The sequence below is a fragment of the Carettochelys insculpta genome, chromosome 1 (genome assembly GCF_033958435.1).
Source record: "Carettochelys insculpta isolate YL-2023 chromosome 1, ASM3395843v1, whole genome shotgun sequence".
NCBI lineage: Eukaryota > Metazoa > Chordata > Testudines > Carettochelyidae > Carettochelys > Carettochelys insculpta.
The window spans coordinates 87,621,604-87,645,209 of NC_134137.1; the positions used below are offsets into that span (position 1 = coordinate 87,621,604).

Below are 23,606 nucleotides of genomic sequence, written 5' to 3' on the forward strand. Positions count from 1 at the left end.
ATATAGTAAGACTGGTAGACAAAGACATTACATTTTAATGAATGAACATCTTCCAAAGAATTTAGATGGAAAGAAAGTGAGAAGAAAACAGTATTTGACTGCTAAAGGTTAGATACATTAGGATTCCTTTGTATCCTCAGCTACTAAAATCGGTTTCATTTAGAAATATTAGAAAGTGTATTTTGAAGAAAAGATGACATCCACAGCAAGTGTGTAAATGTTGGCTTATTTGCAACATTTTTTTTAGGGCTTCCTTTTATCTGATGAATACAGTTGCCTATTTAGGGTTTTCACAGTGGCATGCCTATAAAGTATAGACTTCTTCTTTCTTGGAGTATATTTTAAAAGGTTTCAATTCCCATAACCTGTAAAGACAGGTATATAGGAAAATATTTGAACAGCCTTTTTCTTTTTTAATTTCAGATTGATATTTCTCCAGGATATTAAAGATTTGTAAAATATTACGTTCTATGAGTAATTGTAGCTTCTAAATTATCTGCATTTTATGTTGAAGTGTGTGTGTGTGTGTGTGTGGTTTCATTTGGTATTCAAATAAGTAACTCACAAATTATACTTCTACTTTTTTTGAATATTTACTAATATCCAGGATTGATTCCCACCCCCTCAACCCGCCCCAGGGAAATAACTTACATTAATTGGTATTTCTTACGTTTGTTGTAATTTGCTTTAAAGAATAAATTCTATTTTGTATTATGGTGTCAACTAAAGTGTTCATATTATGACATCAGTACTCACTAATTATAAAGCAATTCCTACAGCAGTGGTGATTGTCTTACATGTTAGTGCCATTCATGTCACCACATAAGTTTAACTTCAGCCTATTGTTATCAACAGATATCAGGGTACCTGCACTGTCTTACCTATAAGGTCCGGGCTAGTGAGGGCAGGAAAAATTTGCAGTGAACAGGCTTGCTGTGATATGAAATGCAAATCTGACAGTGTCTTGTTCCCCTCCATCTTCCCTGGGTCTATATATTACTTCTGCTCTAACCAAGATTCCCAGTATTATGTACCCTAGAGAGGCCAACAGCAAGCTTTACAAAATTTACTTGAATTCCTGGCTATACCTATATATTTTTCTTTTGAGGAGGAAAATTATTACTGTTTCATCCTGATTACAGTAGAAGTGTTTAGGACTACCCAGACATGAGGAATTTTTTGTCTGATCTGTTAGGTAGCCCTGCAGACCTTTGCCAGCTACTAGTAGATGATGAAATCATTGCTGTTGATGGCACAAAGGTTTCAGAAATGGACCATAATCAGTGGGAGGAAGCCATTGCCAATGCACTAGAAACTGGAAACCTAGTCATGGATGTCAGACGATATGGAAAAAATGGTGAGTTGGTTCACAGGGCAACTATTATATGTTGTGTAAGACAAATAAGCTATATGTTTAGTAAAGTAGTTCTGCTGGGTTTGAGGTCTATAGCCCTTGCTTTGGGTAACATCTTTTCTGAGCCAAAGTGCTTTGTGAGTGTGTGTGTGTTTTTATTATAACACCTCTTGGTTTCTTTTTTTATATGGTTCATATCGCGAGTAACTTGACTAGCAAGTCTGCTAACCATACACCCATCTGACCCATCGGTCTAGTTTTTTGAGTGAGTGCATAGGTGCAAATATATCATAGGCTGTTTTGTTAGCTACATAAAGACACCACAGGAAGGAATTGAAAATTTCCCCCTTTGTGCTACCTCAGTTAGGAGTGGAGGTAGTTCTGTCAGACTAGGAGGGGCTGTTCCCTCCTAGGATCCTTCCTTGTGTCTGAGAGGCGGTGATTCATCCCTTTCCTGACAACACTGCATTCTGCATCTCTCTCAGGAGGGAGGATGTGTGAAATGCCCCCCTTGTGGGAAGGGAGAATGCAGAGCTTGCCATTGCCCTGCTGGGCTGTGATGTAGCCATTCAGAGGAGGGCTGTAAGAGGTGATTAAGCCCATACATTTGACATGAAAAATTCCTTCCATGGTAGCACCATTCTGGCCCTGTAGCATGGACATACCCCTATTTTCTTGCTGAGTTGTGTAGTTGCTGTGCCAGGAATCCAAATATGGAGGTGGGCCTGGCCCTATTTTAGGATCAGGAAAGGACTTTTCCTCTCCCGATGTATGGCTGATGGGCAGTGAGGATTTGGCATTCCCATTAGAGCCAGAAGATTTGTGTGTTCTTAAAAAAGGTTATTAGTTTAAAACCCAAATGTTTTGTCACGAGTGGTCTAGTTCCCAGTGCAGGCTGGGCTAGATGGTAATGGTAATACCTGTTGAGATAAACCCAGGGCCTTGATGGACTTCTAGGGCTTTAAGTTGTTTTAAGTCATTTGTAGACTGAGGCACTTCTGATTTTATATGCTCGTCTCCTGCGTGAGGGGAAGGTGATTTGGGAGTCCATCTCCTGAGCTGAATTCCTGGTTGAGGTCAATGTAGAGGTTAGGCCAGATGTAGACATCCTCTTTACCCATTTTGCTGCTTTGATTTAGATAAGCTTTCTTACACTGAACCAAAATAATCACTTAGAAGTTAGGGTGGAAGCATTGAATGCAGCTTTAACTACATAGTAACCAGTAACAGAGAGTTTGACACTTAAAACTGTATGGTCTACCTGTATGGACTAATCAGTTGTAGATTGGATGATAACCTTCACCCATAAACTTACAGAGGCAAATACAGCAGATTTTACTTCTGTAAAACTTGTAGATAATGCCCCAGAAGCAGTGCATAAGTTTAAAATTCAGCTTACTGCTCTCTTTCCCCTATGGCTTTTGATCATAGGTGAGAGACCTTATGTCCTTATCAATGAAATGGTTGTGGAAAAAGTCACTTTCAGTTAATATTTGTATTTGTGATATTGGTCTAACAAAACTACGTGTTCATGTAATGAATCTTAGTAAACTTGCTGGTACTCTTCAAGCCCATCTTTTGCCTAACTCTTTGCTTGTTATGGGAAGGTGGTCTGTTTCCGAAAGCCCTAACCATTTCCTAGCTTCGCAAATTGTACTTACTTCATCTTCCTGTCTCTCTGTTTTTTTTGTTTGTTTTAACATGAAAACATGTTGTCACTGACTTTTGTTCTTTATACTTTGACTTTTCTGTTCACATTCATTTCTTGATCTCCACGTGCCAATCAGACTGGGGAAAAGACCAACCTTCCCTGCCATATATAAGGCATAAAGTCCTCAATCTCACCAGTATGGCTACCAACATTGTAGGTACACCTGAAAATAAATGGATTGATGCGACTTCTGGAGATCACGGTTCTACTGACTCTTCAAACGTATCAGCCAAAAGAGATTTCTCCTACAGCCTTCCACATTCTGTAAGATTTTTTTTTCTTTTTGGGAGGTGAGGGGGAGGGAGGAAAGGGAGCTTGGGCATTGGGAGGAGAAATGAAGGGAAAGATTCCAAGATAAATAAGTAATTTTATCAATTCCAGAAAATTGGTTTTTATTTTGCTTTCTAACTAAAATATTAGAATTTCAGTTAAATATAGTAATTCCTGTGTAAGTGTATAAATTTCAGTATAAGACTAGTGTAATATTTTGTGGATTTACAGAATCACATGGTGACTATTTTGTTTTGGTAGCACTTACATTTTAAGGCAACTGATCTCTGTAGAAATACACACAGACCGCATGATATGGTAAAATTTATTTAGCACTGATGCAGTTTCAGATATAAGGACACATTCTCCAGAATGAGTGGAACAAAGGAGCCATATTCTGACCATGAATTGCTAGTGGACAATTCTGCTTTGTTGAGAGGAACTCTCTCTATGATCTAAATCTAGCAGTGGCAGATCTTGTTTTAGATGGCACTCAGATCACAGGATAGGAGTGGGCTGAGTAGTTTGCAGTTTGGAACTCCTGCTTTTTCAGTCTTCCACTGAAATACAGAAGAGCTGTGACTAGGCTGCACTACGTGTCTGCAGCAGTCTAGTACAGAACCACATGGTTCCTTGATTAGGCTTTGCCCTAATCGAGTCTAGTGGTTTGAGTCTCCCTTGCATCTAAAGTTTGGGTTTACTAATTTATTCTGAATAGCCTCACATTGCTTGGTTTCCTTCGCTGTGTAATAAAATAAGTGTGAATGTAGATTTGGTGGGTTTTGTCAATAGACAAGGAACGAGGAGCAGTTAGGTTTTGTCAACATATTGTTTGTGTACTTAAATTGTTCTTAATTATGCATGATGCAGCAGGAGTATAGCCATGGCTGGGTCTGAGTGAGCTGTGGCCCACCCACTTTGCATCCAGGCTCACTCCCTGTCAGCCCATCAGGCATGCCAGTCAGGGAGTGGGATCAGAGCTTATCCCACTCTACTTGAGGAGCTAGCTGATGAGCAGGGCTGGAGTTTACTCAGCTCTACCCCAGCTGGGAAATGGAGTCAAGGCTCCATCCCTCCTGTCATGCTCCCCCACTCCCATTCTTGTCCAACCACTGATGCCTGCCTTCCTGTTCTGTGGGGCTCCCCTCCTCACTGTCCTCCTGAGTCTGATACTCTGGTCAACCCCATCCAAACCACAGGGTTGGGGTTACTGCTTCACCCCCTCCTTACAGAGTAACACAATCACTGAACCAGTTGAGCTCTGGGAGGACTCAGCTCTAAGAGTTCAGCACACAGGAAACAGGCCCCTAGAATAAATCCATCTCACTCTGTGAAAAAGTTTTGCACAGAGACAGTGTATAAGGGTGTCCACTCTCTTTATCAATTAAAGAGAGTGATGCACAGTGGTTGTCCTTCTCCACCTCCCAGGTAACAGTTATTTATACTGGGCGTGGTAGTGAACAAAAGAGTTTTTATTAAGTATAAAAAACAACTTAAATGGTTGTAGGAGAAAACAGTCAAATGAAAGCAAGTTACTAAATAAAAATGAACAAAAACTGCATAGCTAGTTCTAATTCACTAATAAACTTGTTACATGCAAACTCTTACCCTTAACAGCTGTTCTAAACACCCATGATATCTAGACTGTATATGTTAGGCAGCCTTCCAACTTGGGTTTGATCTTTCTACCTATTCAGTCTTACATGGGGGCTTCTTCGGAGTCTGGCAAATCCCTGTTCTTTGTCCCCTCCATGTCCCTTTTGCCAAAGGCAGAAATTCTTTGCACTTAGCTCAGACTTTTCTCACCTTGAGTGAAAAATACCTAATCCAAAATGAGTTTCACCAACTGGTGCTTATGGCGTGGGTTAAGGCTATTCACAGGTCACTGACTTGATCACTGTGCTATCCAGAATCCAGGGCATCATTGATGGCCCTCATTAGCATTTTTAGAACAGATCCATAGTCCATATTTCTAACTTCACATACAAGAGTGATACACGCACAAAAATAGGATATATGGAATCAGTAGATTGTACCTATAAAATTGATATATTATGTGAACTGTTTTGCATAAAGCATATATGAGTTATGCTGCTCATATCCGCAAGCCAATTTTCATAAAGCACAGGTGGGGGGTGCCTGTGACACACTGTCTATCCCGATGTGTGTAACAATACAAAACATTAGTCTGCCTTAAATTTAATCTGAATTTGCTTTTGATTATACCTCTTACAGAGTATTAATTCTTCAGAGAGGCTCAGTTCAGTAGATTTCCAATGACCGTTTAAATGAATGCTGCCATTCTAAGAAAGAGAAAGTATGTGGTTTTATATACAAACAAAACACTGGGGTGTTCTTCTCGCCCCATGACATTTTCTGGTTAATTAATGGTTTCCTTATGCACCATCAGCTCACCACTGGTCATTAATCCCAGCAAATGCCTGTATTCTTTTTATTATATAAAATGTATGCAAAAAAATTTAATGATTTCTTTAAGTTAAAGAATTTCTAACAACCTGACATACTTTGCTACATGGATCTCCTGTGGGGAAAAATGGTAAACTTGACTCTCATATGACATTATACTAAAATTGTTTTCTGTTTGTAGGCTAGTGAAACAAAAGTGGTGAATGGAATACAAGCAGATCTGAGCACCAATGAGCAGAAAGGTAAACTGTCAATGTTTTCAGCTGGTAATTATGAGAGAGGGAAATAAGAAAGCAGATTTGATTTGTAAATATAGTACAGTGAACTAAATATTAAGACTGAGAAAATGAAAGCTACAAGAGTGTAGATCCAATTGCGGTTGAAAGACTGAAGTTCTATTCTAGAGGGCATTGAACGGTTTAAGAATGGCAAACACAGCACTGATAACAAGTTCCTAGATGTCAGCATGACTGTTCCCAGACTGATTCTGGTAGGATGAAAGAGGAGAAGCAAAAAAACACAGAAACTTAACCCCACCTATCCAGAAAAATGCCTTAGGATTATTGGTCTTTTCTTCCTGTTTAAGAATTTGAATATGTAGTTCCTCTTGCTTCCAACCTCCTTTCTGGAGATGGGGGATGGAGAGCCCCCCCAGCTATCTATTTTGCTAGAAATCAATTGATACTTTTTTTTTCAATATAATATCTGGAGTACGTATTTTTTAGTGACTCTGTTAACAGAGGTAGCCCGATCCGAGGGCGGGGGGACGACGGGGGAGGAGAGAAACCAGGCACATAAACCTCCTAATAGATTTCTGATTCCTTAATGGAAACTACTTATGTAACTATATTACACAATATTTTAAATGCACATGGTAGGTTGTAAGTGAACAGTAAAATATATATGTATATAAGCAAAGGCCCCATTGCATTTGACTCATGGTTAAATTGAAGCCAGTTGAGGAGAATAGATGACAATGAATAAGAAAAAAAATGTTGCTAGATCTCCAACCCTACCCAAAGTGGGTCAACCATGTTATAGTTGATGGATAGCAGTTGTACTAAAATTAGGGCAACCATATCTCCCTGTCCCAAATACGGAACAGGGAGATATGCGGGGTGAGACTCCTCCAAGTCCCGGGAAGCCAGGAAGGAGGAAGCAGCTGCTGGTGCTCCCCAGGGGCCCTGGGGAAGTGGAAGCCACCTGCTATCTCAGGGGAAGCAGTAGCCCCCGGTGCTCCGTGATCCCTGGGGAAGTGGCAGCTGCTCACACTTCACGGAGGCTCAGGGAAGTGACTCCCGCCAGCAACAGTGCCTGTGCAACTGCTGACGGAAAAGGCTGGGGAAGACAGCCCAAGTACAGGACAATTAGTCCCTTTTAAAAAGTAAGTCGGGATGCCTTTTTGGCATCCCAAATATGGAACTGTCCTGCCCAATATGGGACGGGTGGTCATCCTACCTAAAATGAAGCACTAATCTTATGTGGTATAACCCATTAAATCTCTGCCTTTGTTATAATAAAAGGTTAATATTTTCTCTGGCTTTCACTTTTTCCATGTAATATTGCTGTAAAATGGAAAGGTCTGATAATTATCCAGCGGTGATACTCTTTAGAAGCTATATAGACAGCACCGTATTGACTTCTTTTGTATTTGTATTTTTCAAATAGAATCTGAACCTATTTCTTTGAAAAACTTAAAAAGACGGTCACAATTTTTTGAACAAGGTAAAACAAAAAGCTGACATTTCATGTACTTTCATGAAATTGTTCCCACTGTACATTCTTCCTAATAAGTCTCTGGTGCTGGGTTCTAAGCCTCTTCAGTGTTGTTTGTTGCAACCATGGCAAAGCAACATAATCCATTTCCATTCTTTCCTCAGAGCCATAAGGTTGTTGCAATTTATGCATCTACCTTTTGTGGGTATGGGTCTCTGTGTGTTCTTTTGTGTATGTAAAAGCTTTAAAACCTCTGTTCAGAACACTTTTACACTGGTAAAAGATTTGTTTCAGGTTTGCAACTCCCTACAAAACAGCTTAAAACTCGCCATTCCAGTTGAATTTTAGTGGAGCTAAAAGAGCTGTTAAAATATTTAAACAGTACATTCAGTTTATTCCCAGCTGCTACTTTACACTTCTATCCAGATTGATTGATAGAATACAATACAATAGATAACCTGCTATTATAAGGCAGATAATAGTGACTAACTCCAAAAAAAAACAATACAAATTTTGTAATAAATTAATATGAATTTTACTTGATAATTTTTTTCACTTTTAAGGAGTGCAAAAAAATCTCTCATTACAGTTTTGTGGGGTTGCTTTTCTGATGCATTCTGCATGTCACATCTCATATTTTCACTAATGTGGAATACCAAACGCTGTGTTTAAAATTGTATTATGTGTTTCAATATTTTTGCTGTAGACTTGGAGGATGAAATTCTGGAATTTTGCTATTGACTCCAGGAGAGTTGGGAATTCATCCTGACTGGTTCTCTTTTTGAAATGACATTTGAAATGCCACAGCACTCTTCATGCTGTTCATTCATGAATATCTGCTTTGTATTTTTAAACATAATGAAATTTTGACAAACTGTCAAGATTTTTTTTCCTTAGGTTAAATATTTTAGGTTTTTCTTACATAATTAATAGCAAAACATCTCTTATAGTAAGGTGTATTATTAATATCCACATGCCATCTTTATTAACCATAAATAAAATATGTATGATAATGGTTTCACTTAAGGACCTTTAATTTTGTTACTAATTATGAATTCCTATTTTGGAAGATATGTTGTTGATATGAAGCCCTGTGTGTCATTAGATATTTTTGCACACCAAGTTTGCTCCACTTTCTCCATGTTTTGTTATACTGTAGGAAAATAGTAGGTACCAATATTTTGCTTTCCTGTGGGGTTTTTTTCCCTCTCCCACCCACCAATTAAATTTTGCAGGTGAGTCCATGATTTAAACTATTGGTTTTCTGGGACAACAAAATTAAATGGACAAATTTTGTTTCTTTAAAATAAATAAATAAACAAAAGCCTGACTCCTAAATGCATGGTTCCCAGAGCTTTTCCTCAGTGTTTAGTTTGTCAATGCAGTGTGTGCATTTTTTCATCACAATGGCATTAGCTATGATCTGGAGTGTCAACCTTTTAATATCATCAGGTTTGACACATGCTACCTTGTTTGGAGAAGTTGTTAGTTTGTGATGGAAAAATGAGTTGCTTTTGGAAGTGCATTGGTATTAATACACACAAAATGTGATTATCTAGGATCCTGAATATACAAGCAGAATAGCTGTATCTGAACCTAAACAGTTTTATTAGGAAAGTAGCTTATTTGATTATGAAACAATATTGAGAGTTTAGTTTTTTAGACTGGCTAGGGGAAACGGTGATAGTTCTTCATGGTCTATGTCTAGACTACAGGGATTTGTCAGCAGGAGTTTGTGTTGGAAGATGTCTTGTGACGCAACTTCTGTCGACATATCACATCCACAGTGCAGTGCGGATCGAAAGAGTGATCCACTCCCTTGAGAGAGCAGCCAGAGTGCTCTGCTACGCTGTCAGCAAACAGCCACCCAGAACCACGGCAGACAAGGTTGCATGGTGTCCCAGAAGCCTCTTCTGTCAACAGAACCCCCCACCCCACCCCCCCGGAGCATCTAGACTGGCATTTTGTCGACAAATCAATGTTGACAGTGGCGTTCTTCCTCATGGTGTACAGCTGTTGACAAACACTCTGAGTTCTGTTGACTTACTGTCAACAGAACGCGCTTGGCAACCTTGATGCGCCACGGGTTTTGACCAAAACCCTTGAATCTAGACACAGCCTCCACGTGATGGGTGGTGGATGTCCTGCCAATTCAAGACCAAGTAATTTTAGGCAGTGTTTGAAAGCATTTGTAGCTGTTACAGGGTTGTTCTTGTTTCAGAGACTTGCAGGATACATCTGTATTAGTTTGAAGATGCCTAAAGATTCTTTGACCTACAAGAAGTGAACAGAGTAAAATGAAACAAGTATGGTTTACAGTTTAAACTAACTGTGTCCTGGGTTTCATACATGCAACCTTTTTTCACATTTAATCAACCTCATAAGAGCACATAATTGTAACATTTCACTTTTTTTCTTTCTCCTAAATCCTATAGGAAGCTCAGAGTCTGCAGTGTCAGATGTGAGTACTATTTTACCAACTACCAAATAAATTAATTAAATTGAAAAGGATATTAGTTTATCTAGCTTTGTTTATTCTAGTGGATCTTTGTTTGTTTGTTTCTTACTGTTCTTGTATTGGTTGCTGTTAATTTGGCCAGACACCTATCCAGATGGTTGATTTAAACCTTTTTCTAAAGCTCATAAGAATGGTTATGTTTTAATGTGGTGTGGTACTATAGGCTTTTGTTCTGCGCTGTAGCTAATATTGATAAATCTCTTTGTATCTGGCTTTTAAAAATGGGCATTTTAAATGACAATGGATTAATACCCTTTCTCCTTATAATGATCTTTTTTGGGATGTTTAGCTCCCAGCTCCTAGTCGTAGGGCTTGGGACCAAGAAGAAGAGAGAAAACGACAGGAAACATGGCAGAAAGAACAGGAACGTTTACTTCAGGTACAGTTTAAACTTCATACTCACAGAAAGGGATTCCCTTGACTAAGGGAAGGGCATGGTATTGTTGTTCAGTAGACATAGGACATGCTTTCAGCTCTGGCTTTGGATGAACTTCTTTTCAAAACCTGTTCAGTTCTGGAAAATTTTCACAACAGCAGAGTTAATTTAACTTTTTTTCCTTTTGCCATTCCTGTAACTTTTCCAAAGTTAGAGAGAGACTGAAAAGTTAGAGTAGAAAAGGGGAAGAAAAAAAATCAAAATGTTCCCTTTCAAAAGGTGGATTGAAACAGTGTTGATGTGATTACACATTTGGTTTTGAACTTGCCTGCAAAACTTCAAATAAACATGTCTGGATGAAAAAACTTTATCATTTTTCACTAGGAAAAAATGGTGCTTTTACCATCTCTGCTTATGTGTCTGTAAACCAGCTAAACTATTTTAGAATGATACGTTTTAAAACTAATCTGAAGGGAGAGAATTTTGTCTCAAGAAGTCTCATTTTAAAAGACATTCATGTATATTTGTAGTTTGCTGACCTAAACATCAATTTTAAATGCTCTGTATGATCTGTATGATACAGGATAATTTTTAGTCTTCATTAATTTTGATTTATAATTTAATATTTTATACTAAGCGACCCCCTCACTTCTGGTTGTACGATCAGTCACAATATAAAATTAAGCAGTGGAACGTAATATTTTCTGTGGACAAGAATACTATTGAAATGTTTCATAAGAAAAAAGGCAGTTACTATTGTAGTACTTTTCCCAACAATGGTTTGTAGTGGGAATTATGCAACTACAACAACTTGATATTGTATAGCCCAGTATTTTGGGATAGCAGTGGACTAGTTATTTTCCAGAGTGTGTAGATCAGTCTCAGAGAATAGTGTGATTTTAGCATTCCTAACCCCTCTCTGAAAGAAGTGAAAATAGGCTTCATGTACTTTTGGTTCAGTTTTAGAGCGTTATGGATCTGAGGCCTCAAAAAAATCTATTAATAAAGTAGCCTTAAGGCATAATTTGCTCCCAGCATGGCCAACTGACTTGTCACACCCTTGGGAAAAGTGTGGGGGTTGGCGATGTGCTCCTAGAAGGAGGGTGCTGGGGTAGCCAGCCACTAGCACCACCTGGAGCACTCCATGTCACCCCACTGCCAGCCAACCCAGAGCATGCTACACAGGGCTCTAGTGGTGATTTAAAGGGCCTGGTGCTCTGGCTGCAGTTTCATTAGCAGTGGCAATCTGGAGCCCCAGACCCTTTTGAATTGCAGGGCCCTAGGCAGTTGCCCCATTTAGTCCCTCACAGGCCTGATTTGTTCTACTTCCCCTTTGAAAGAGGCTTTTTAAAAATGGCATGAGATTCCATTCGCTGAGATACTTAGAAATGAAGATCAGTCAGAACGAACATGGAATCTTATGACATATTTTTAAAAAGCCTCTTTCAATAGGGAAGAGAACATAGCTTTTTCTAATTATTAGTCTCTCAAATCCAGCCTGGGCTTTAGCATCAAGCTGGGATATTTACCTCTTCACACATCACCATTAAGAAAGATTCTTCAGGGCAAATTATAGCTTTCACTCCAGTAATGCACTTAGCATATGAGCAGTCCAAGTGAAAATAACTGAAAGGCACTGCTTGTGCTTTAAGTGGCATGTTGAACTGCTTTTCTTATTTCACGCCTTTGCTCTCAATAAACATGTACAAACTCATTATCTTCAAATTATATCCTGAATGGCATGTGTAAATTAACCATCCAAAGACTATTGGGTTGCACAGGTATCAGAGTATAATTTAACCTGCAGAAGCTTTTTTAAGGGTGACAGTGAACCCAGCATGAAAACAAAACATTGTGTATGCATCTGTGTATTCTCTGTCCTTCGTCTTTCCAAGGCAAGACTTGTGCTTCTTCAAGTGTTTGTACTCTATCAGTAACTTTGTCTGTGCTTCTGGAGATACAACAACAATGATAATAATAATAATAATAATAATAAATAATCAGACACAAAATGCGGGCAGGGTGAGTTGGTTCAATAAATGATTATTGCAATAATCATTTATTGAACCTACATATATGACTAATATCCTGGGACGAAAATATCACCAGCTTCTCTATCCTCTGCCCAATATAATCACTTAGTATGATAACACTAATATGGTATTTCAACATGTATAAAACCAGTAATAGGAAAATCCCAAAGGTATGCTAAGGTTGCTTTTGAATTTAGACAAACATCCAAAAGTTCAAATGCTTAATTCCAACCAAACTAAACTGCTGCTCAGACTTCACTTTGAGGTCACCTTTAAGGAACCTAATCACTGACTTGAAAACAAGGCTTAAGTTTTTAGTTCCTTTTATAAATAGCTAAGACTGATATTGGTGTAGCTTAATAAAAGTAGCTTCCAAGCAAAACCAAAGCCAAATAATAAGATAGGAAATGTAGCGGATTGGTGAGCCCTTTAGGGCTTAGGGTGAAATCCTGGCTCCACTGAAGTCAATGGTGAAACTTCCTCAGACTTCATTAGGGTCAAGATTTCACCACTTGCGATCTATTATAATTCTGTGCTGCTTATGCTCATGTTATACTTGATATACTGCTTTTCCCAAGATTATTTTTAAAATAAGTATTTTAGTGCAAGTAAAGGTGGTCATATTCTCCTGTTTTCATTTTTAATATAATTAATGTTTCTTCATGTCAGGAGAAATACAAACGTGAACAGGAAAAATTGAGGGAAGAATGGCTCCGGGCTCAGCAAGAAGCAGAAAGAGAGAGTTCCAGCTATTTTGATGAGGTACGCTATGAATGTTTGTTCACCTTCAAGTTTTTCATGATTCCTTTATTGAGCAGTAGCAGGTGTGAATACGTAAAATATTCAACTGACTTTCTCATTTGCCTACTGCAATGAATAAAAGCTCCTAAAATTAAAATAATTGTCTACAAAGTTGGTGGTTTACTTTGATCACTTGGGTTTAGACTCCTGCAAGACAGCAGGACAACAAGCAGCTAAGCTGCGTGAATGCAATACATGATGTGATTGATAAATCAGTTACCAACTTAGACAATGTCACTGTAGCAGCACTGACAGTTGCCACAGGGTAAGGTAGGAGGCGGGGTCTGGGGGGTCCCTCAGAACCACCAAGACTACAGTGCTGGCCCTCCCCCTACTCCTTGACAGCTGCACACAGCCAGAGCTGTGCTGCTGTGGTGTTACAAAGCGGTCTGGAGCACTGGCCACCACCACTGCCAAAGCATCAGCAATGGTGGCTGGAGCGCCAGATCCCTTTGAAATGCTGAGTTTGGGCGCAAATGCCCCCTTGTCTCCCCCTACACACACCTTCCTTCCCATCAGTGGCCCTGTGTCACTGTGATCAGAGTGAAAATGGCCAACATCAGCCCCGATTCGGCATGGTAATCGAGCATAAACCTACCTTCTAGATTATAATGAGTCCCACAGAAATCACTAGACATAGGCTCAAGCACCATATTAAATTGTGGTTTAAAGACTGAGCACTTCCTCTTCCTTTAATTACCAGTGATCATATTTGTGCTTATACAGTGGTAAATAGGAAAGCAAAACAAATCTATAGCTCATTTTACTTAAACAGCAAAACTAGTGTGTCACAATTAAGTTGTTAAATCTTTCACTATGAAGCCCTGAAGGACACTTTGTTTTAAACCATAAGAGCTGGAAATGTGATTTGGACTGACACATTATTCCTTCATTTGAAAGGGTCATTTTATTTCCTACCTGGAAACAAACTATTCAAAGACTTTTTTTCCATAGGAATGCAAATAAAAATAGAATGGTTGAAATGACTGCTAGAATCTGGGAGTGGATGACACACTGTATCACTTGATTACCTGTTTTGTACATTCCCTCCTGAAGTAGCTGGCATTGCCCACTGTTGGAAGACAAGATCCATGCTAGCTGGATGATTAGTCTGACCTAGTATGGCCTGGTAATGTTCTTAAAGTTTAGATGCTGAGGGATATTAAAAGATGAGGATTACATCAATACAATTACATGGGTTTAGATATGAATTCACTATGGTTCACTTCAGGTTGTTTATAAATACCTGTACAATAAAGGAAAAAGTGAGTGACTATTCACTGGCTCACTCTATTGTGGGAGGTGTGTAGGAAATGAGTTTTCATAGGAAAATAAGAGGCAATTGGATGCCTTCAAGCATCACCATAGGGCAGAGCTCTGTGCAAAAAGGTAGCTTAAAGTAAAAGCTCCAGACAGTTTTGGAATGACTGGGCAACCAAGGCTAGAATACAAAATGCAGCTTCCCACTTTAGAAGTCTGGCTTTTTAGACAACCCTAAGGCATAAATGGAGATGCACTCTTTATGACTGAGAGTCCTCTGGTCTCCTTCTCAAGTCCCTGGTTGCAAGATGGAAGGTTTCTTAAATAGGTAGCCTGCACTAGAATGTTTCTAAAACCATTATTTTCCTCTCCTGCAGGAGCCAACAGTCCTAAGTTTAAACACAACATCTGTAACTGCACACGCGCCACCTATTTCTAGCTGGGGAACAAGCACGAGAGAAGAAAGTGATGTTCCTGAAGGAAGCAGAAGACGTGAGTGGAGCAAAGAGCAGCCGAATGAGGAAGAGAAAGAAATGGAAAGGAGGAAACTCCAGGAAGAAAGACGTCAGAAGGAAGAAGCCCTGTATTTGGAGCAAAGAAGGAAAGCCCAAGAACTAGAGCTCGAACGAGAGCGGAGAGAAAAGGAACAACAGTATGCCGAGGAGGAGAAGCGGCGGGCGGAGGCCGAGGAGGAGAAGCGCTGGGTGCAGAAAGAACGAGAGAGACCCCAGTACCAAAGGTCTGCACTCAAATTGGGAGAGATGTATTTAGTTTTCAAAAGTGTATTTTCAAAGATAATGCAGATGTCCTGAAGTATGTAAAAGTCTCCTATTAAATTTGTTTCTCTGACTGCCAAGGGAAAAGGTAGATTTGAAATCACCAAGCAGAGTGCATTCTATGATGGCCTAAACCAATGTCTCATTTCTCTACTAATGCATATTTCATACCTTGGACAAGTGTAAGGGCTTGCCAGCCTTATTGACAGACTTATATTGGTCATCATCCCATTGTCAGAGTAAAATGTACCCACTGTTTGTAAAATTACACCCATAATGTAAGCTGGTAGTTTTGTCTTTTAACAAAATTAGTTTACTTACTTCCATAGTATTTTGTACAAAAGGGCTTATGCCAGCACACGTGCCAACTAATAAACTGGACCCAAAACTTGGAAACATACCATGAAAACTTCAGAGGGTATCACCTAGCTCTCTTGACAATAAGTAGCGTTAAATATGAACTTTGAAGTCTGTGGGTCAACAAATTTGTAGAGATTTATAATGAAATACTGAGTTAATTTCCTATTTGCTGCATGCCTGCATTCCTAATTCAATCACATACTGTTGTTATCTTGTACTGGTTTGACCAGCACAGCAGTATCTGTCTATTAATTGTAGATTAAAGATACTACAGTATCTGAGATAATTTATGTTAGCTTAGACACCACAGCATTTTAGAAATACCTGCTCTGCATTTATTTGTTTAATATAATAGCTTTCTACTATCTTTTCCATCAGCCTGTTTTAAAGACCATTGCGAGTGGGAGGAAGGGATACACTAACTTATAAATAACATTCCTTTTAGAAAAATGTTTTACCTACTAAATTTACAAGTAACCAGTGGGTGTGGGCCAGTACTTGCCAGTACTGAGTACTGGCACCTCAGCAACCCCAGTTCCAGGATTGCCTGGGTGGGGGGCAGCAGGGAGCCAGCTGAGTACTGAAGCATGTACAAACTGCTTTGCTGAACTGGGATGACTTAAATGTTTTAACAACAATATAAACAAGGCTTTCAGGTCCAATTGGGCTTCATTGTGCTTGGCACTATATAAATATGTATAGAGTTAAGGCCTCTGTCCCTGCCTCCAAACCCCGCCCCCTAACCCCGTATCACATTGTAGCTATATACATTCCTCTCATGCTAGAGCTTTGTTGTCCATGTTTGGTAATTACTGTCATTTACAGTCAGTAGGTCAGCCTCTGGCATCATAAAAGATCGTTGAAAGCTGTATGTCATGCAGCTCGTTTCTAACTGAAACAAGAGCTGAGCATCCTAGAATTCCAGTTTGCTATGCGTGGTTGGGGATCTGTTTGTGCTTTTTTTTTCCTTTATCTCCTCTTCCCAATTTGGACTTGATATTTACTTAATTCACCTTGCTTCATACATTTATATTATGTTTTCCTTATAGACATTATGACCATTATGAAGGATCTAGAAACTTTGACGATTCATCCAGATGCTTCCTTGCTGACAGGTTAGTATAATACTGACTCTCTGGGCAGGTTAGAATTTCACCTTTGTTAGAGCCTTGGATTTGACATTACATTTTAACCATTTTGGTATGGTTCACTTTAGTTCCCTTCGTGGCAATATAGTCTTGTAGTCCTTGTGCTATGCTTTCACCTAAAGAATATCCATGTGTCCACAACCCCAGTAAGTTATATGCCATTTGTAACATGGAACATCTTTCAGCCAGTAGATCTTGAAATAAAGAGAGCCAGGAAACATAAGGAAATGGATGTGAGTGGACTGATGAGACAACTATTATAGTGGTTGTGTCTTAATGGCTACGTCTACACTTGGTAAAAACTTCAACGTGGTCATGCTAATGGCCAAATTGAAGAATACTAATGAGGCGCTGAAATGCATATCCAGTGCCTCATTAGCATGCCAGCGGCCGCAGCACTTAAAAACTGCTGCAGTTCGCTTCCGCATGACTCGGCTACACCAGGGTCCTTTTTTGAAAGGACTCCACCAACATCAACATCCACTTATTCCTATGAGCTCGTGTTGGTGGGGCACTTCCAAAAATTATGCATTTCAGCACTTCATTAGTATTCTTTGATTTGGCCATTAGCATGGCCATTTTGAAGCTTTCACTAAGTGTAGACATGGCCAATGTGTTTTATAAGCTAAGGCGTGGTTCTCCCGCAAGAATCTCTGCAACATAAAAGATACATGGGGAAAGGACGGATAAAGTAAAGATACAAAATTATTAGCAAGACAATAGACGTCTTTTTGTTTTCCTTTTTTCAACTTTGCCTATATTTTGTTCTGTTTCCATCCATGCTAGTTATTGTTGGCCTTTCTGTTATTAATAGAAGCTGTCAAACCTTCCTCTGACAAGGAGTTTCACAGATTGACTGTGTGCTGTATGAAGAAAAGCTTCCTTTTTGTTTGTTTTAAACCTGTATCATACGAACTATACATCTTCTTCAGTTGACCAAAACTGCATTTTTGGCAAATAAAACTATTTGTCCAAAATATTTCTTCAAGATCTACTGATGAGCACTCTGGCCTCACAGAGGTCTCCTCTCAGAAGGTGGCGAGGACTTTTGCATTTAATGTTTACACTGTGGAGGCACAGGGAGAGGCTAAACAAGCTAGAGGCATAAGCCAAAATCTAACTTCCTTTGTTCCCTGTTGTAACTGTTTCTCTAAGCAGTGGAGCATTTGTCAACCCATCTACTCCTTACATGCCTGTCAACCTTCCTTATTGAAGACAGTCAGGAAAGTCAGTTTCCGATATGTCAATTCTAGCTACGCAATTGCATATCTGAAATCAGTTTAATCCCTAAATACAGACCTAGCCTGAGGTCTCTGGGAACTACTGCAAAAGTAATACTAAATAACAGTAGCTTATGTACTGTTGATAGGCTGGGACCACGATGCTAACTAGTGTTACCTTAATATTTCATTGCACACTTCTGTGTCTATCAGCTATATTTTGTCTTGTATTGTAGGCTCTTTGGGGCAAAGCCAACCTTTTAGTCTGTGTGTGTTGGGTGGCTGGCCCAACAGTGTCCTGCACCATGGCCAGGACTCTTGGGTGGAGTGATAACATAAATAATGCATATTTTCTGGTTTTATAGAAATAAATCCAGATCAACTTCAGAACTGGATGATTACCCCAGAAGTCAAAATGGTGAGCCCTTCAATTGCTATTAAATCTTTTAAATAGATTAACTGCACGAAATCACGAATACAATCTAAGAAACAAGATGTTTGAAGGTCAAAAATAATTATTTTTGATTGCTACTCAGTGTCTCTTTAAATTCAGAATGGATGCTTTTCTAAGATACACTTTCTAGTTCAAATTCATTTTAAACTGGTATAGATTACAGCAATATTATAATCATATCCTTTATAGTGAATTAATTTTTCTAAACCGTTGTAGTTAAGGCTGTATTTTAATGCATTTTCTGTAGTAGATTGCATACAGAAACTATGGGTCTAGTGTGAATGATAGGTGATGAATTATCTGCTAATGCCTTTCCACTGGAATAACAACAATGCTACAAACACTGTGGCAATATTTTTAACACAATTGTTTTGCAACATTTGCTCTGTCCATATGGGAAAAACACAACTGGAGGTGATTTCATGGTCTAACAAACAATAACAATGGCTTCAGTTTTCTTAAGGAGCTGCCAAAATGATATTATATTACAAAATATTCTCTTTAGAAGGTATATGCTAGACATTTTACAATCTGCTTTGAATATAGTATGTAAGGAAATGTGGGTAACTTTTGTTACAGTGTGATGGAAGATTCTAACAGCAAGCTACTTAAAATACTTTACATAAGTGATCAATAGATTTGTCTTGGCAAACATGACAGTTCATACAAATATGGCAAACAGTTAGGTAGTATCGCATGATGTTGCAAGATGAGTGAAACCAAAAGCAAGGTATGAAGACTCTGCAGAAGGCAAAAGAACCAGATCTGGAGGCTACAAGAATACAAATGGGTTATTAGATGGAGCGTGCTAACCCAGACAAGATGGGAGTGCAGCTCAAATTGTAAGAGAGTCACTTTCTCAAATCATATCTCAAACACCAAAAGTGAGATGGTTAGACTTTCAGAAATACCTGACGACAAGTAAATTTATACCAATAAATAGGGTGACCATCCATCCCTTATTGGGTGGGATGGTCCTGTAGATGGGATGCCAAAAAGGCATCCCATCTTATTTTTTAAAAGGGACTTAATTGCCTGTTAGTTGGGCCGTCCTCCCTGACCTTTTATGCCAGCAGCTGCGCTAGCTCCCTCTGACACTCTTACACATTCCCACCCCCGAGACCCTCAATGGGGTCTGCCCCTCCCCTAGCTGTGTTCCTTCTCCCCTGGAAAAAAGTCTGCATTTGCATAATCCTTCCCTGCACAATGGAGAAGAGTTTGAGGGAGAGGTACCACCTCATGATTCTGGGGTTTGTCTCTCTTTCATCTCCTGTAGCCAGTGCAGGGGGGTGTGGCAGGTGATGAGGGTAAAGTGTCTGCCCAGGAGGTAGTATCAGAGTGAGTCTACGGCCCATTTGACTGCTAGGGCCTCTTTCTCTATTACTGAGTAGGCCTTCTTCCTTCGGAAGAGTTTCTGGCTCATATAAAGAATTGGGTGTTCCTCGTGTCCCACAACTTGGGCGAGCACAGCTCCCACCCCAAAATCCGAGGCATCCATCTGTAGCAGGAACTCCTTTGAGAAGTTGGGGCTGTACAGGACCAGCTCTCAGCAGAGATGGGCCTTTAGGGCCTGGAAATCTTCCTCACACACTAGAGTCCATGGAATTCAGTTGGGAAGCTCTTTTCTGAGGAGGTCAGTAAGAGGGGCAGCGATGCAGTAGAAGCCCAGGATGATGAGGCAGTAATATCCTGCTAACCCCAGGAACTGGCGCACCTGTCTTTTTGAGGATGGAGGGGCTTACTGCTGGAGGGCTTGGACCTTCTCCACTAGGGGGCGTACCATGCCCTTCCCCAAGGCGTACCCTAAGTAGGTGGTCTCATCCCTTTCGAGATGGCATTTTGCTGGGTTCAGCATCAGGCATGCTTCCTGCAGGCACTGATATAGGGCAAACAAATGTTTGTAGGTGTGTTTGCCAATCGCGGCTATAGATCACTATAGCATCCAAATACGCCCCAGTGTATTTTGGCTGTGGGGACGTAGAACCCGATCCATTAGGCTCTGGAATGTAGCCAGGGCACCATGCAGCCCAAAGGGCATGGTCCAGAATTGGAAGAGTCCAAAGAGAGTAGCGAAAGCCATCTTCTCCTTGGACTCAGGCGTAAGGGGGATTTGCCAATAGCCCTTTAAGTCGAGGGCAGTAGTATGCTCTGCTTCCCCAAGCCGATTGAGCAACTCATCTACCGGGGGCATTGGGTAGGCATCGAATTTGGACACTGCCTTCAGCTTCCGGAAGTCGATGGAAAATTGGGTTTTCCCATCCAGTTTGGGGGCGAGGACTATTGGGCTTCTCCATTTGCTGAAAGATTCCTCAGTTACCCCCAATGCCAGCATTGACTCCAGTTCTTGCTTCACCACCTCCCTCAACTTCTGGGGAAGGGATTGAGGTATCTCCTGAACTTTAACCCCAGGTTCGGCCTGGATATGGTGGACAGCCAGGTGAGGTTAACCAAGTTTTGCTGAAAAAACTGAGGAAAAGTTGGCAACTAACTTCTGGGCCTGGAGCCTCTGTTCTGGGGTAAGGTTAGGCCCAATCTGTACCTCTCCAGGGTTTGCCACCTCTGCTGCCTGGGGTCAAAGTTCTGGGTCTGATGGGTAGGGGTGATTAGTAGCCCTTCCTGGGCCTTCCAGGTTTTTAAGAGGTGTACCTGGTAGATCTGTCACCCCGTACACTTAACCGGCTGGTCTACCTCATAGTTCACTGGGCCCACTCACCAGGCGATCTCGTAAGACCCCTGCCAGCAGGTGAGGAGCTTAGAGTCTGTACTTGGTAGTAGAGTGGCACTCAATCCCCTGGCTGAAACTCAGAGTCTTGCTTGTTTGTTGTAAGTTGCCTCCTGGGCCCACTGGGCTTGGAGGAGGTTCTCTTAGGCAAATGTACCTAGAGTTTCAAGCCTCTCTCATAGGTTGAGCACATATTGCACCATGTTACTGCTTTGGGAGGGCTGTTCTCCCACCTCTCCTTTACTAGGTCCAGAATCTCCCACGGCTGCCTCCCATACAGGAGTTCAAAGGGTGAAAACCCTGCGGAGGCATGGGGCACCTCCCGAACTGCAAACATGAGGGCTTGGAAGGAGCTGGTTCCAGTGACGTGCATCCGTCAGCACAAGCTTGCGGAGCATAGCCTTCAAAGTCTGATTTGAAGTGCTCTACTAGTCCATCGGTCTGGGGGTGGTAGATGGACATTTGGAGAATCTTGATCTTTCACAGCCGTCAAAGTTGTTGCACTGTTTGGGAAGTAAAGTTTGTCCCTTCATCCGTTAGGATCTCCCGAGGGACCCCGACCCGAGCGAAGATGTTCATGAGCTCAGTTGCCACCCTCTTGGTACTCATGGAGCGTAGTGGCATGGCTTCCGGGTACCAAGTTGCATAATCAACAACTACAGTGGCACTCTACTCCGGGGGGGCAACTACATCAACACCAATCCGTTTGAAGGGTATACTCATGACTGGGAGGGGAACTAATGGGGCCTTCTCAATGGACTGAGGTGCTGTGAGCTGGCACTCTGGGCAGGAGGCACAGAAGTCTGCACCCTCTCTGTGGATCCCAGACCAAAAGAAGTGGGCCAGGATCCTGGCCAGTGTCTTGTCTCTTCCCAGGTGTCCCGCCATGGAGATGGCGTGGGCAAGCCGCATGACCTCTCTCCAGTATGGACGGGGAACCAGGAGCTGATGGTGCACTTCTCCCATCTGTAGTTCCTTCTTTACGTGGTAGAGATGGTCTCCCTTGATTTTGAAATGAGGGAACTGTCCCACTGGATGAGCTTCAGTGGTCTCCCCACTCACTACTGCCACTTGATTGTATGGTTGGCTCAGTGTCACATCCACTTGCTGCTCCCCCACAAAGTCGGAGGGTCGAGCGAGGACTGCAGATTCAGGCAGTGGGGGTGGCTCCCTCTCCATTTGATGGGGGCCTGGGTCCAACTGGGCTGGTGCTGGTCCCTGGGAAGCTCCATTCCCCTGGGTCTGCCACTTCCCCTGGTCCAAACAGATTTGTGGTCCCTGCCTTTTCCGTGCTTAGTGGCTGGGATTGCCATTCCCTAGCTGAAGGCTTCCCAAGTCCTGCTAGTAGTTTGTGAAAATGTCCCCAGTCTCTACCCAGTATTACTGGATAGGCAAGGGCCAGGGCCAGGCCGACCATCAGTGGTTCTTCGTGCCTTCCCACCTGTAGCGTCGCCCAGGGGCAGAGATAGGCCTTTATGTCCCCAAGGGGACACTGCAACCTGATGGTGTGTTGAGGGGGCCCTACATCAGGCACGAGCACTTGCTGGACCAGGGTCTGGGCACACCCTGAGTCTGTCAGCCCAGTTGCCTCTGTCCCATTGACATACACAGGGATGGTCATCTTGGTGGGGCCTTGGGGGTGCGCCCGTGTTTGTGGGGTCCAGAGCTTCCCAAAGTTGCACTCTGGGTATGGGCAGTCTCGGGACCAGTGCCCACTGCCCCCGCATGTGAAGCAGGAGTCCTGGTCTAGGGTGGCCTTTGCGGTGCCTCCCAGAGGCGCCCAGCGTGGTGATGGATGTGGAACAGCATCTCCAGGCTGAGGCGTGAGTCACTGGTACCTTGTCCGGGGCGCAGCTGGGTTCCCTACAGAGGAGCTGGTGGGTTGGTCCAAAGCCCCGGGGTTGAAGCACCAGTTTAGCCCAGTAACTTCAGGTGTTTGAGGGTCCAGAGGGAGCAGCAGGTGCCACAGCCCCAGTCCCCCAGCCTTGTGACTCCTGGCCCTCCTTAGTTACTTGTGCTGGGGGGCCTCCAGCTGACCTGAGGCCTCGAGAGGAAGTCATCCCTGAGGACTTGGCTTCTAGATAATTCTCCATCAAATGGATGGCAGCAGTCACATCGTCTGGGTGGTTCTTCATCACCTACTCCCTTTCTCCAGAGGGCAGAATCTAGATGAACTGCTCAAGCAGGATGTGCGTGGCCACCTGCACCCCAGATTTTGTTTCGAGCTCCAACAGGCATCCCACAGCTTCTGGGCAATGAGGGGGGATCGGGCTCCCAGGGGCCGTACATCCCCCTGGAAGCACTGGCACGAAGTCTCCTCCAAGATATTGAGGGCATCCAGGATTGCTGCCTTGACCTGGACGTAGTCCTGAGCAGCTACGGCGTCCAGTGCCTGATAGGCAGTCTGAGCAACCCCGTCAAGTAAGGTGCCAAGATTGCCTCCCACTGCTCTTGGTCCCA

At 41.8% G+C, this 23,606-nt stretch overlaps 1 protein-coding gene across 8 annotated transcripts in view; it reads left to right on the forward strand.

Annotated features, from left to right (window-relative positions):
* LMO7 (LIM domain 7) overlaps nt 1-23,606 on the forward strand; it is a 200,724-nt gene that overhangs the window by 166,528 nt on the left and 10,590 nt on the right. For 5 of the 8 annotated variants that reach the window (XM_074988891.1, XM_074988901.1, XM_074988933.1 and 2 more), the window contains 10 exons: nt 1,196-1,357; nt 3,142-3,329; nt 5,944-6,004; nt 7,431-7,487; nt 9,914-9,939; nt 10,286-10,375; nt 13,075-13,167; nt 14,844-15,205; nt 16,652-16,717; nt 18,336-18,388. In XM_074988891.1, the coding sequence (XP_074844992.1) occupies nt 1,196-1,357; nt 3,142-3,329; nt 5,944-6,004; nt 7,431-7,487; nt 9,914-9,939; nt 10,286-10,375; nt 13,075-13,167; nt 14,844-15,205; nt 16,652-16,717; nt 18,336-18,388 (1,158 nt within the window). The remainder of the gene's footprint in view (nt 1-1,195; nt 1,358-3,141; nt 3,330-5,943; nt 6,005-7,430; nt 7,488-9,913; nt 9,940-10,285; nt 10,376-13,074; nt 13,168-14,843; nt 15,206-16,651; nt 16,718-18,335; nt 18,389-23,606) is intronic. The other 3 variants (XM_074988916.1, XM_074988948.1, XM_074988908.1) reach the window with 2 other exon arrangements.